Source organism: Protomyctophum parallelum (genome assembly GCF_964188405.1).
Source record: "Protomyctophum parallelum genome assembly, chromosome: 19".
Taxonomy (NCBI): Eukaryota; Metazoa; Chordata; class Actinopteri; order Myctophiformes; family Myctophidae; genus Protomyctophum; species Protomyctophum parallelum.
This window is the reverse complement of record NC_139717.1, coordinates 3921594-3935076: the sequence shown is the minus strand read 5'-3', so window position 1 is coordinate 3935076 and position 13483 is coordinate 3921594. Positions and strand designations below refer to the sequence as shown.

At 46.3% G+C, this 13483-nt stretch overlaps 2 protein-coding genes across 3 annotated transcripts in view; both read right to left on the bottom strand.

Moving 5' to 3' along the window:
* The window catches only part of zc3h14 (zinc finger CCCH-type containing 14), a 90373-nt gene that overhangs the window by 61220 nt on the left and 15670 nt on the right, over nucleotides 1-13483 (bottom strand). Inside the window, exons 10-17 of one of the 2 annotated variants that reach the window (XR_014570786.1) lie at nucleotides 11970-12050; nucleotides 11134-11287; nucleotides 8771-8985; nucleotides 8054-8195; nucleotides 7574-7713; nucleotides 7110-7189; nucleotides 6894-7000; nucleotides 5893-6409 (exon numbers count right to left, since the gene is read on the bottom strand). Coding sequence is in view for 1 of the 2 variants with exons in the window: in XM_083791022.1 (XP_083647148.1) it covers nucleotides 6406-6409; nucleotides 6894-7000; nucleotides 7110-7189; nucleotides 7574-7713; nucleotides 8054-8195; nucleotides 8771-8985; nucleotides 11134-11287; nucleotides 11970-12050 (923 nt within the window). In the remaining variant the exon portion in view is untranslated. Of the gene's footprint in view, nucleotides 1-4568; nucleotides 6410-6893; nucleotides 7001-7109; nucleotides 7190-7573; nucleotides 7714-8053; nucleotides 8196-8770; nucleotides 8986-11133; nucleotides 11288-11969; nucleotides 12051-13483 lie in introns of those variants that run through there. The other variant, XM_083791022.1, reaches the window with a different exon arrangement.
* LOC310876334 (exocyst complex component 4-like) lies at nucleotides 132-3026 on the bottom strand (the record flags this gene model as incomplete). The annotated part of the gene is made up of 1 exon (XM_083789857.1): nucleotides 132-3026. One exon carries the CDS (start codon nucleotides 3024-3026, stop codon nucleotides 132-134), a length of 2895 nt encoding a protein of 964 aa, XP_083645983.1.

Genomic DNA, 13483 nt, shown 5'->3' with positions numbered 1-13483 from the left:
CAAATGACATCACATTGTAGGCTCTACAGCGCCGAACCGACTTTTATTCGGCTCTAAAATAGGAGTATGAATCAGCCTTTAGTCCATCTGGTGATCTCGGGCTCCAGAAGGGAGTATGCATATTAGAGGTGTCACGTATTCCTTCTGCTGGGGGTCTTTGATAGGAAGGACCGTGCTTTGGAGGAAAAGCTCATCCTCCGAGAGGGGAGATGGCGCAGGCTGAGCGACGCGCACTGATTGATCTTGTCTTTGGTGGCCTGTTTGACGGATGCCTCCTCACGGATAATGTCCTTCAGCTGCTGCAGACGGATATTTTGGGTGCCCGGGTCACCCACGGCTATCTGGCTGCGCTGGAGCAGCAGCAGAGCATTGATGTACTCTAGCTCCGCGTAGCGAACGCCCTGATCCGCCACCAGGTTCAGCATCTCGTCTGCTGTGTTGTACAACATCTCGTAGTACTGTTTGGCAGAGTCGAGATCCGCCTCTCCCAATATGGGGATGTTGGCCAGGTTCTGTTGGAGGACAACGACGTTCCTGCACATCTTATCGATGCCGGATTCACTGATCCTCTTGAAGTACTGAGCTCCGTTGATGAGGATACAGGAGATGACATTTCCCAGACCTTCAAAGATGTACCGGAACTTATGCTGTTGCAGAGCTGTACTCATGGCTTCCGCAACGGCTGAGATGTCTTGGCTGAGCTTGACCACCAGGGGGTCACAGTCCCTGCTCTGCACGTTGGCCATGACGTCGTAGTTGCCGTGCTTGGCGATCGGGATCAGGTAATGGAAACAATGGATTCTGACCTCCAGGTGAAGCACCAGGAGGCAGCAATCAGCGATGTCCTGGAAACCTCTCGAAAGGTCACTAAGGGTTTGAAGGAACTGCTCTCTGCTGTACTCAGTCTCACTGTACTGTACATGGCCTTGAGACACACTGGTCGTGTGGTTCAGGGTGGAGAACGTCTCGAGTCGCCCAGAGATCCACTCCATGCTCTCATGGAGGTTGGCCAGAGCCGTGAGGTCACTGACATCATGCAGGATCTCATTCTGGGTTATCAACCTGTCAGCGAGGTTACATGTTAGCATCTCTGCCTCCTTGACAAGTGACACTCTGATGGACTCCTCGTCTTTATTCTGTTGGGTCTGTCTGGGCTGGGTCATGTTGACCCAATTCGGGAGAGACTGCAGCAAAAGCCTGAAGTCTTCATCCGTGGACCAGAAAGCACTGATGGTCAGCTTCCCACGCTGGACTATACCCCTGTAGGCAGTGTTGCAGATGTCCTTGTACTGTTTGAGCTTGTCACAGACTATCTCTAGGAACTGGTTGGAGTATGTACTAAGGTCCTGCATCAGACCAACAAGGTCCTGGATGGACTTCTCCACCACTACAGTGCTCTGTAGCAGAGGTCTCTGAGCCCCCAGAACCGTCATGGCGTCGAAGCTGGCCAGGCTAACTGCTGCTATCTCCTTGTTGATTTCAGTTCGCACCTGGTTGAGGAAGGTGTTCATGTAGTAAGTAAGGAAGGTTCTGAGCTGGTACTGCTTGGCCTGGCCTGGTCCCAAGTCACAGGACATCAACTCAATCTCCTGAATGAACCTGAGAAGAGGCTGGAAGATGACTGTGATGTTCCTGGCCCCTGGCTTACTCACAAACTTAATCTCCTCTTCGATCAGGTTGTCATCTGCTCTGCCTTGTAGCTCCTCACTCTTGCTGTAAAGTTCCCTCTTCTGTTCTCTCGAGCTGATGGCGTGAGATGATGATGACTCAAACCTGAAGAATTTGGAACGCTGGGTTTTCTTCTTGCCAAAGAACGCAGCAAAGGGCTCACTGGCACCGTGGGAGTTCTTCACATCCAGGTAGTCCATGAGCAGAACCTGAAGCACTGTCTGTATCTTGGCAGAGACGTCAGACAGCTCATATAGCTTAATGTCCTCGCGGGCCCCGCCTGGACACTGCACCGCGATCCGATGCAGGTGGGCCAGCGCCACGCTGTGAGCCAGAGCCACCGCCTTGAACTTGTCAAACAACAGCTCCAGCAGTTCCAGAAGCAGATCGGGTTGGTTCTCCCGCGTCGAATGTTCAGCTACCTGGGTGGTGGACGTCTTCAGGATCTGTTTCAATTCGGGCTCCAGTCGCTCCACGGTGGCATTGACGGTCTCCGGGATCTTCTTCAGCTTGGCTAGAGCCTTAATAAGGATGCCCATGAACTCGGCACTGTTGTCTTCCGGATGGACCTCGTGAAGGGCTGTCTGGTTGTGGTCCTGTTTCTCCTGCTCCGTGCTGAACTGTGTGGAGTCCATGAGCTTGCAAGGGGTGGACGTTGGGTTGATGTCTAGAATAAACATAGGAGTCGTGTCTTTCACTGCAGAGGCGGGTAAGCGAGCAGAATTCTCGGCCCTGTTCTTATGTCCCAGGTGACCTGTAGACTTGATATAGAGGTGTTTGTGGAGTTCATCAATGAGGACCATGTGGATGTCGAGCTTCTTCCTGTGAAGTTCCAGACGCAGGTCTCCCAGACCCTTCACCTGCAGTAGGGGCCCCTCCAGGGACTCGACCGCCGACACCAGCGTATCAGTAGCATTAAGGTAGTCCTTGCTGGTCATGTAGGCCTCAAGCCTCTGGGGAACATTCTTGACACTCTCGATCTCATCCAGGAGTCGTAGAACATGCTTGTGCTCTACGCCTTCAATCCACAGCTTCTTGAGCTCATCCCTCTTGGAACGGAGCAGCGTCTTACAAGACAGAAGGTTCTCTTTCACCTGTTTGACCTTGTTGTGGGAGCTGGTGATTCGCTCAGTGATGCTCTGGTAGGTCTCGATGGCGGTGGTCAGCTCGGCATAATGCAGTACGATCTTCTCGTTCAGATCCCTGTCGCTCTTCTCAAACGCTTCTTCCAGACGGACCTTCTCCGTCTCCCTGACCTGCAGGTCATCGATGCTGGACAGAGTCCTTATGACAGATATGAGAAGACCAGATGGAGGTTGGCTTTCTGCACCCCTGAATCTGCCTTGATCAGGTGGCATATTTCCAGCTGATGCATCAAAACAAGAGATAAAAGGACTTATTGGGCTTTTTATATTTGTAAGAAATGACGTAAGGTGAAACTAGTAAATGGCGGTATACGCTCAGATCATCGGTATACGCTCAGATCAACTTTGCGAACATAAGTTAACAAAAATGTTTGGGTTAACAAAAATGTAAGCTTTAGTGAGAGCGGTGACTTAAATTCTATATTAGTCAATGTGCGTCGGATCAGGCTGAAACCTTACCCAAATATGGAGTCATATGTCATAGATATGCTAAATTATAGATGACGTATAACCTGGCATAGAGTAGATATGAGCCTCTGGACTGAGCACAGCTTTCTTTGTTTTTGACTGATTGAATAATTTATTAGACATAAATGTAAAAAGCAAAACAGCAACAGAGCCTACAGTCAAACACTTGTCTTATTCCAAAAGGGAATAAGACAAGTGGTCTTGTTTTAATTTAGGCCTCTAGCCTATAGCAGGCCAGTCTGGTGCGTCTCAGAGGCCTCTAGCCTATGGCAGGCCAGTCTGGTGCGTCTCAGAGGCCTCTAGCCTATAGCAGGCCAGTCTGGTGCGTCTCAGAGGCCTCTAGCCTATAGCAGGCCAGTCTGGTGCGTCTCAGAGGCCTCTAGCCTATAGCAGGCCAGTCTGGTGCGTCTCAGAGGCCTCTAGCCTATGGCAGGCCAGTCTGGTGTGTCTCAGAGGCCTCTAGCCTATGGCAGGCCAGTCTGGTGCGTCTCAGAGGCCTCTAGCCTATAGCAGGCCAGTCTGGTGCGTCTCAGAGGCCTCTAGCCTATAGCAGGCCAGTCTGGTGCGTCTCAGAGGCAGGACAGGTTACAGGAGGTTCACGACTACACACACAACACAACAGAGAGACCAGCAGAGAGAGAGAGTTGGCTAAAAACCACTGGTTCCCAAATCTTTTCAGCTGAGAACCTAAAGATAGCCTACATTTCATGGTGTGTCCCCCAGCCCCCACACTTAAGAAAATCCATTGTTTTGATAAATGCATCACATTCTGATAGTAATCTTTGCAATACCCTAGTTAGTCTAGACTCTAGACAGTCTATAACAATGATTACTATCAGAATGAGCATTGAAATTGGCAACAGACCTGAAAATGTATTTAAACAGCTGGAGAGACAACACTATAGTATAGTCAGTTACTGAACAAACACTCTATAGTGTTTGATCAGCAACACTGTCTCCATGCCTCTCCAGCCGTTTAATAAACAAAATCAGACCAGTCTGAAGTGAGTGTTGCTGTACTGTACTGTACAAGCCCTCCCGAACACATGCTATTTTCGTGCTCGGACACAGGGACAGACCCAGCCACACACATAGCTGTCTATAGGAGTGGTTGCACCAATCGAAAAGAAAATAAATCAGGTGACTTGCCCAGAGTACCCATTAGCTTCAGTTTCAGTGACAGTCTTTATCGTGTGTGTTTCTATCTCCTGATTGGATAAAATTGGTACCCCGAGCTGAAAATGTCCATGTGGAACAACATGCCGTGCACAAAACAATCCACAAAAATCACACTGGAAAAGTAATTTAATAAAAAATGAACTGTTTATACAGACATTTTTAAACACACTGCCATATCATTTTTAAAGATTTACAGATAAACCACTCAATTTAAAAAGCAGCCCCCACACATACACACTCACAAAAACAATAACACAAAATAAAATGTTGAGTCTGTGTATGCACTGAACAATGGCTTTAAAGTGGACCACTTTCCATGCAAAAGCTTGGATTCCTTAAAGAAAAACTGTCAGAAGAATATGAGAACTGACCCATGCGTCAAAACATTTCAGAGACAATAGGTGGTATTGGCGATGAAGAAGACAAGAACAACGTAAAGTGAAATAAAGCCAACCCACGTTTATAAGGACAAGCAACAGGACCCTGTGGCACTTCTTAAAATCCAGGAGAAACTGGTATTGAGAGTTGAGAGACCCAACGTCGGTCATAAGACCGGAAGGTATAGTGAAACAATAGTGAGGCCTAAACATATAAATGTTGGGAGGAATTTAATTGCGGTTACTTTTAACTGCATTCCACACCTGGGGGGTGGCAGTGGCTCAAGAGGTAGAGGAGCTTCTTGGCCCAAAATAGCTGATCTACAAGCTCACAACGCGTCGCGCTGCGACGCGTTGAGAGCTTGTCGTTAGCCATTGTCGGGGAGACTTCGGGGGGGGGGGGGAGCAATTCTCCTGAACGTTGCCTTCCAGCATGGCATGGAAATGAGTGTCATTTGTATTTCTTTCACCATGTAGTAAACGCTGCATTCGTGGTCTGGAGAGGACAGTTGTTTTACAGACGGGTAAAAGGGCAGGGGGCTGAAGAGCCCCCTTTGATGTCTATGTGTGCACGTCCCTGTTGCGCAATACACTTAACCCGAACTGCTCCTGATGAGCATGTTGTTGGTGCCTTGTATGGTTTCTGCTCCTGCTGAGCATGTTGTTGGTGCCTTGTATGGTTTCTGCTCCTGATGAGCATGTTGTTGGTGCCTTGTATGGTTTCCTTTCCTACCACATCTTTAGAGTATATATGAATAGAGAGACGGCACCCGGAGGAAACCCTGAGGCCAAATGGACATAGTGGCCGAATTTGGTATTACAGCGTTGGGGCCCAAACACATGGAACGCGCTGGTCCGTTGACTATCATTGTGCACGTTCACGATGACACGTGAACGCGTGCAATGATAGTCAACGGCACAGCGCGTTCATGTGTTAGGGCCCAATCCATCCCAGGATGCACTCTGTTCCTACCCGGAAGGAGGAGTGAAATCGCCTCATGTGCTTTAGAGCAACTTAAGGAGAACTCGGGTGCCGTCTCTCTTCATATATATACTCTAAGGTGTGAATAAATGGGTGAAATGTGAAATACGCTGTGAAGCACTTTGCAATCTTAAAAGCCTAGAGAGGGCGTTATATTTATAAATGAGTTCAGTTACCATTTCTGTCGACTATAGCCGGAGCGATTATAAGTTATAACCAATGAGTCCAGATGTGTTGGTCAGCGAAATCCAGTGTCTGTACCATATTTAATCTTATGTCTGTGTCGCTAAAAAGTGTAAGATTTGACTGACAGGTGGATGTCATCAAATTAGTGTTGGTTGGTGCTTATTTAAGCACACATCACATTTTGATTTACAGGAACAAATGATTTGATTTGGATACGTATATAAACGCGTAAAGAAGAATAAAGGGGGGGAGGGGTTCTCTTTTAATTCTTTAAATACTTCCAACAAATGCAAATAAAATACTGTACATCAACAGATACAGTAGGGAGAAAAAAAAAACTTCCATGACTTCACATGTTCATTGTTGGTCGTTGGATTTTCTTGAAGACGGTCTTCCACAGTTAACTAGAGAGACAGACATGGAGACATTACCAAGTACAAATAAATAAATCAGTTTGCAACATGGAATCATCACGTTATATAAATGCTGCATGACATTTAGGTTGTGATGGTCAAATATCGATTAACGAATCTACAAAATAATCTCCTAAATCATGCCAGTTTTCAGAAAAACCCCAGCTTGTAGATCTGAGCTTGTAGATCTGCTATTTTTAAATAGCTAAAAGTGCTAACATAATGCTTAACCCATTTTGGTGTTATAGCATCGTGTTATGCTTTAGCTATTGAAAAATAGCAGACCTACAAGCTCATAGCGCGCCACCGAGTGGCGCGCTACGAGCTTGTAGGTCTGCTATTTTTGAAAAATCGAAGAACGACTGACATTTTTAGAATCTGATCTCAGGTCAGAATGGGTTAATCAGACCCAGTGTGTGTCCAGTGGAAACCTTGCATGAATCTGATCTCAGGTCAGAATGAGATTTCCACTTGCCTGCTCTGGGCTTTGGTCCACCTCAGGGCGTGTCTCGGTGGCACAACTGTGGTCGGATGGTAAAAAGTACAGCCGGACCGTTTGCACTGAGCAGCAAAACGACAAGCCTGTGGAGAAGGTCAAAAGCACAGACACATCATCAGTTCATTGTACTTACGGTACCTACAAATGATTTGAAATCAAAGCTCAATGACTATAATAATGTTTTTTTTTTACCTTAGGATGATAGAACGGACAGTCCATCTTTTTGCATTCCGGGAAGAATCGACATACACTACCACTCTGTGGCGCAGGCACTGCAGTGAAGAGAAGAGTCACATGAGTTCATGTTTGAAAAGGGTAGCTACCCTCACAAAAACATGCAGTAATCCTGGTCTCTAAACTGCCTCCCCCTGCGCCTGATGGAGGGGAAAGGAACTGGTCTCTACACTGCCTCCCCCTGGCCAGCCGGGGCGCCTGATGGAGGGGAAAGGAACTGGTTGGAATAACGTGTTCCTTCCACGTGCTACGTCCAACCAGGGAAACTCCCCCCTGTCAGGTGTAAAGGAGCAACTTGGACACTCATGCATGAAGGAAGCATGAGTTCAGTCCGTTGCTCTCCCCAGGGTGTGTAGAGCCCAGGATCACATTAGTGCAAGTACTCATGCAAGTAATAAGACAATCTATAAAGTCAAACAAACCTGATCTAGGAGGAGGGGCCATGGAGGCTCTGCGGCTGGCGTGAGTGAAGGGACAGTCTGGCTTGGCACATCTGGCATCATATTTACAGTTTGGATGAACAAAGAGGCATTTGTCCCCGAATTTGCAGTTCGGAAAAGTCCTAGAACAAAAAAGGGAAATAAATGTAAATCATCAATCATAATCATATCAAGTTATTACATAAGGAAATTCACAGCACACTTGTTAGTACTTTCTTTTCTCCTTTTCGGTATCAGGAATTATGCATCTGATGTGCCCTCATTTTTTAACCACTTTCAACCTGGTGTACCTATTTTGTAGCCTGGTGAAACCACTCCCCCTGCTGGACAACATCTGCATTCTACCAGAATGTCTCTCAGTCACTAACCTCGCCTCACCAGGCTTTCCACCTCGGAGGAAAGCCTGGTCTCTATTTAATTTCGGGTATATCAGTCGAGCCCTAGTAGAATCTCAGAACTCACTTGCACTGCGTTGTTGGGTGATGGTACACACACTCGTCTCCACTCTTACACACGGGCCAGAACTTGCAGCGTTCCAGAACCTTCTGTCTCTTGTTGAACGGCACCGCGTCGTCTTCGCCTTGTTCCGTCTCCATGCCATCTTCTATGAAAAGGGACAACATAGAAGCATAGAAGCAATATTATTATTATTATTAACATAAAAGCATGACAATGACAACCAAAGCAGAGCACAATAGTAGCCTGCATTGTCTAAAACTAAGACTAAATGTATTGACAATTTTGTCAACAGATAAAAACTAGACTAAAATATTAGGGACTAGTGGACAAGAGATCCAGTATAAGTCATTTACTCATTTTACACTTGGTTGCATGCTGAAAATAACCGATCTACAAGCTCACAACGCGTCACAAAGTGTAAAATGAGTCATTAAGACGACATCAAGGCAAGACTAAATCAACTGTAGATTTAGTCAACTAAAATCTTATGACACTTAGTCGACTAAAACTAGACTAACACTAAAACATTCCAGGTGACTAAAACTAAAATTTGCTGCCAAAAACACTGGCATTCACTCATAAAAGTGCATTGGAAGTGGAAAGTGGATGTGTTTTGGAGAACCTCTGACACCTGAATTGACTACTATAGAAAATGTGTCGGTTGTGAATCAAACCGTGACGTACCGTCAGAGGAGACGTGTGAATCAAACCGTGACGTACCGTCAGAGGAGTGGACGCTTCCCTGCAGCCTGTGGAGGACGCTGACTTTGGACTCTCTGCTGAGGTGGACGGTGGCGTCCGTGACCTTGGAGTGGGGCCGGTGGTCGTCCACTTCCATGTCGCAGTCCGCCAGCGTCCCCAGGGGACTGGGCACCCCGTCCAGGGTCACGATGAACTTGGGACTGGCAGAGTCTGCCGTGTCTCCCCTCTCCTTACTAAGGGGAGACAAAGACACAGTGGTAGGGTTATTATAATGTAATCAACGTCAAGAAAAGAAGGAAAAATTATGACATACTTTAGCTATTGAAAAATAGCAGATCTACAAGCTCATAGCGCGCCACCGAGTGGCGCGCTATGAGCTTGTAGTTCTGCTATTTTTGAAAAGTCGTGAAATGGGGCCCGCAAATCATTGAACATATATTTCAGAGCGAACATTTTTAACTAGAATATTGGCTTCTGGGGGGGTCACTGCATGGAGCTACATATTTTGAGATGGGGGTATTATGGAGATAATTCTGGGGGTCCTGACATAGAAACATGGGGTTTTTCAGAAAACTTTCCGGATTTAGAAGGCATTTGTAGAATCGTCCTCCTCAGGTCTAAATGGGTTAAGTGACGTCACTGCTGGAGTTTATCCTTGTGCAAACTAACCAAAACAACAAAGCAGATAAGAGTTAGCAGCCTTTGATGGTTCACAGAACCCTATACCTATAGCAACTAGAGCGAGGCCTGCCCTGCCAGCAGCACTGATGATGCCCTCAGCCCCCACAGCCGGGGAAATCCCCACCTAGGGCAGTTCCTCGTCTTTCAATGTATGTGATAAACTAATTATAACCGCCATGTGACGACCCAAGTGTTAAGGCCTATTCATAGTCTGGATTTTCGGTGGTGAGGTGACCACCGCTCCGGTGGTGAGCTGACCACCGGAGCTGAAATAACGTTGAGCGGTGGTGAGTAAAAACAGAGAGAAGGGCTGGAGCGGTGGCGGTGGTTTGCTCTTCACCGCGGCTCGTGACGTCATGTTGTAGTTCGGTGGTCACCTAACCACCGAAGATCCAGACTATGTATGAGCCTTTACCCTTCTGATTAGCCCTGCTCCAGAGCCTTGCTGCTCTTGCATTAACCCATTTTGGACTGAGGTCGATTAAAAAAAGGCTTCTAAATCCCAAAGAGAAAATGTTTCTATGTCTGTGGTGCTCAACCTTTTTCATGAAAAGGACCCCCAGAATTATCTCCATCTTGCCACGGACATTTTTAGAATCTGCGAAATCTGTGAAAAATGCACTTTTTGGCCATAAAGGGAATCGGAAAATAAATACCTTTAGTTACTCCACTCTCGTCCTCTACCGATATTACCAAGAGAAATATCTCATAGACAAGATTTTAAACATTTTTTCTGGAAAAAAGTGCTTTTTACCAGCTGCAATGGCCAATCACAGCGCATCTTTTCCGGGACTTACAGACCCGAACATGCGCTCTGTGACGCAGCACGCTCATGCTTCTGCGGAGGGCTTCGCAGTGAACCTCGGGAAGGTTTTGCCCTCCCTTCATGAGCACATAGAGGAGGAAATGACGTCTACATTTATACGTCTATGGGATAGGCATGTAACGTAACGATATATCGTATATCGCGATATATCGATATTATATCCCGACGATATGTATCGATTTATTAAAAATATATATATATATATTTTTTAGGGGGGCCTAGTGTGTGATAAGAAATGTCAGCTGTAATCATATTCCATCATATTCACATGATTTTGTAGAGAAATGAGACAGTAGAGGCCTGGAGAGGGGAGCTGTATATGTGTCTGTGACTGTGCCCGGGTGATGGTCGTTACTGATGCTCATTAATACATCAAGGAAGGCAATTATCTTTGTAATGTAGTTAAATAAAAAATGTGAAAAAAGCTTTGGGGGGGTAAGATAAATCATAAAAAAAAGGAAAATTGGTCATTTGTCTGGAAAATCATTGTGTTGAAAATATTGTGAAAAATCGTATCGTGAACCTCACATCGTGATACGCATCGTATCGTGAGTTGACTGTATCGTAACATGCCTACTGTGGGATGAACTCAAGTCAACAAGGAGAGCCCGGTGGCGAGTCCACGTGTCACGTACCTGGATTGGACCATGCGTGGCACAGCGGGTTGGACAGTACCTGGATTGGACCATGCGTGGCACAGCGGGTTGGACAGTACCTGGATTGGACCATGCGTGGCACAGCGGGTTGGACGTACCTGGATTGGACCATGCGTGGCACAGCCGGTTGGACAGTACCTGGATTGGACCATGCGTGGCACAGCGGGTTGGACAGTACCTGGATTGGACCATGCGTGGCACAGCGGGTTGGACAGTACCTGGATTGGACCATGCGTGGCACAGCGGGTTGGACAGCCTCTTTGACCTGAAGCTGCTGCTGCCGTCTGAGCGGAGCTTCTCCCAGCTGTGGTTGGCTCATGATGAAGGAGCGAGTATCGAAGGCTGACGCATCGCTCCTCTCAGCGACGACGCCTAGAATCACCAAATCATCAGATATAGATATGTTCACATACGCCGTCCGAGGTTATCCAAAAACGTTATATATATATATATCTACAATTCGGTTACACACCGCCATTCAGAAACACCGCCATTCAGAACCCTAACCCTAACCCTAACACTACCCCTAACCAGGTTTCTGAATGGCGGTGTTTCTGAATGGCGGTGTTTCGGAATGGGGGTCTGTTCCCCTACAATTCATGCTCGTATACAAAACTATATCAAAGCTCAGCAAGGCTATTTTGTCACAAAAATGGAAATTGACTCTTTATGTAATTATTTTCCAACAGTAAGTGTCTCCACTGTCTACACAGAAACACTTTTTCCTAAGGACCACGTGCTCCAAAAATTAAAAAATAAATAAACACTAAGAATAATTTAAATACAAGACCATAGTTATGAGTACCAGCCCCATGGCCTTGTTGTTAAAAAGTAAAAATAGGACCCAGTGCCTCCCTGCTTGGCACTCAGCATCAAGGGTTGGATTGGGGGAAAGTCCCTGCGACTGTCTTAGGGGGTGTACTTGTACATCATGTCCAGGGGGTGTACTTGTATAGCCATGAGTACCGTACTAGGAACATGATATGTAAAAGCTCCTCTTCAAATTAAAATAAATGTACTTTCTGGAATAAATGCAACCAAAACACGGGCATACCGTAGTCACACTGCTCTTTGCGGACACTGTTCTCCTGGATCTCCAGCTGAAGGCGTGACGCCAGAGATTTGGCTGCAGGGGCTGGAAGAAATGAAGGTCAAAGGTCAGGATATATACTGTATTATTTAACAGTTTCCGTGCCGGGAATGGTTTAATCCAGGTTACTGTCGCTGCGATATACGACATACCCGCCTTTTGTTTTATGTGTTTAATCCGCCGTAATGTAAAAAATAAATAGAAAATCCGTCTTCGCCGCGGAGATAGAGACTAGATGCATTTGTTTTGATGATGAAACCGGAAATCGTCACATGCTGTGGGCTGCTAGGGCTTCTGGGAAATTGAGGCCAATGCAAACGAATGGGGTTCAACGCCTCATGGAGGAGGCTCCTGTGCTGCGTCTTCCGGGTGTACCAAGATGGCGGGTGGTGCGATCGTTCATAACAAACGGAGGAAGCTTTTTTCGCTCGATTTTCGCGGATTAAAAGCCCAAATAATTCAGCGTATGATCTAAAGGTAATACAACAATCTCGGCAGTGAAGGGGGGTTGATTAAAATGCGGGTTAAGCGTGTAAAACAGTCTAAAACTGTTAAAAGGCCCGATCCCAGATAGTTTTGAACATGACTTGTACAGTTGCCGTTTAAAGAAGAAGCATGTGCGGTTGTGTGCATGTTTGGACACATTGACTAATGTCAAATCAGCCTTCATGATTTTGGGTGATAATAAATTACCTCGCAGGCAGAAGAACAATATTAGTGAAATATCACTTGTATACCAATTTGTTTCAACTGGCCAGTTGAAACACTAAATCAATTTGATTCCTTGCATGTTTACTGCACTTTGGCCTTGCTTATTGTGTCTATGGGGCATGTCCTTTTTTAAATAACCATAACTTGCTACATTTTCAAACGACTTTTAAACGGTTTGGTTTGTTATAAACGTCAGAGACGTCCGCATTTTATATGACGTTCATATAAATAAATAAAGACATTAAGCCGATACGCGTCCTGAATCATAGCCACGTCGATAACGTTTGTAATAAACCAGCCCGTTTGTAAATCCGTCAAGATTTGAGGGAGTTATGACTGATTTTGTTTGAGCTGCCATAGAACATACTGACATACTGTACTGTAGCACCTCAGCAAGATGGCCGCCGGGTGAACTACGTCAAGAGACTCCGCCTTGACCCATCTAGCCTTAATTTTTATTTTCCTATTTTTTTTATCCCACGATTTTTTAACCATTTTTCACCCGTGTCAATTAATTAATGTTATCCTGGGCTCTGCCAACCTACAGTAGTCCCCATATATGGGGCACATGGGGAGAGCAACGGACTTGAACTCATGCTTCCTTCATGCCTGAGTGTCCAAGTTGCTCCTTTACACCTGACAGGGGGGAGTTTCCCTGGTTGGACGTAGGGCGTGGAAGGAACACGTTATTCCAACCAGTTCCTTTCCCCTCCATCAGGCGCCCCGGCTGGCCAGGGGGAGGCAGTTTAGTGACAAGGATTACTGCA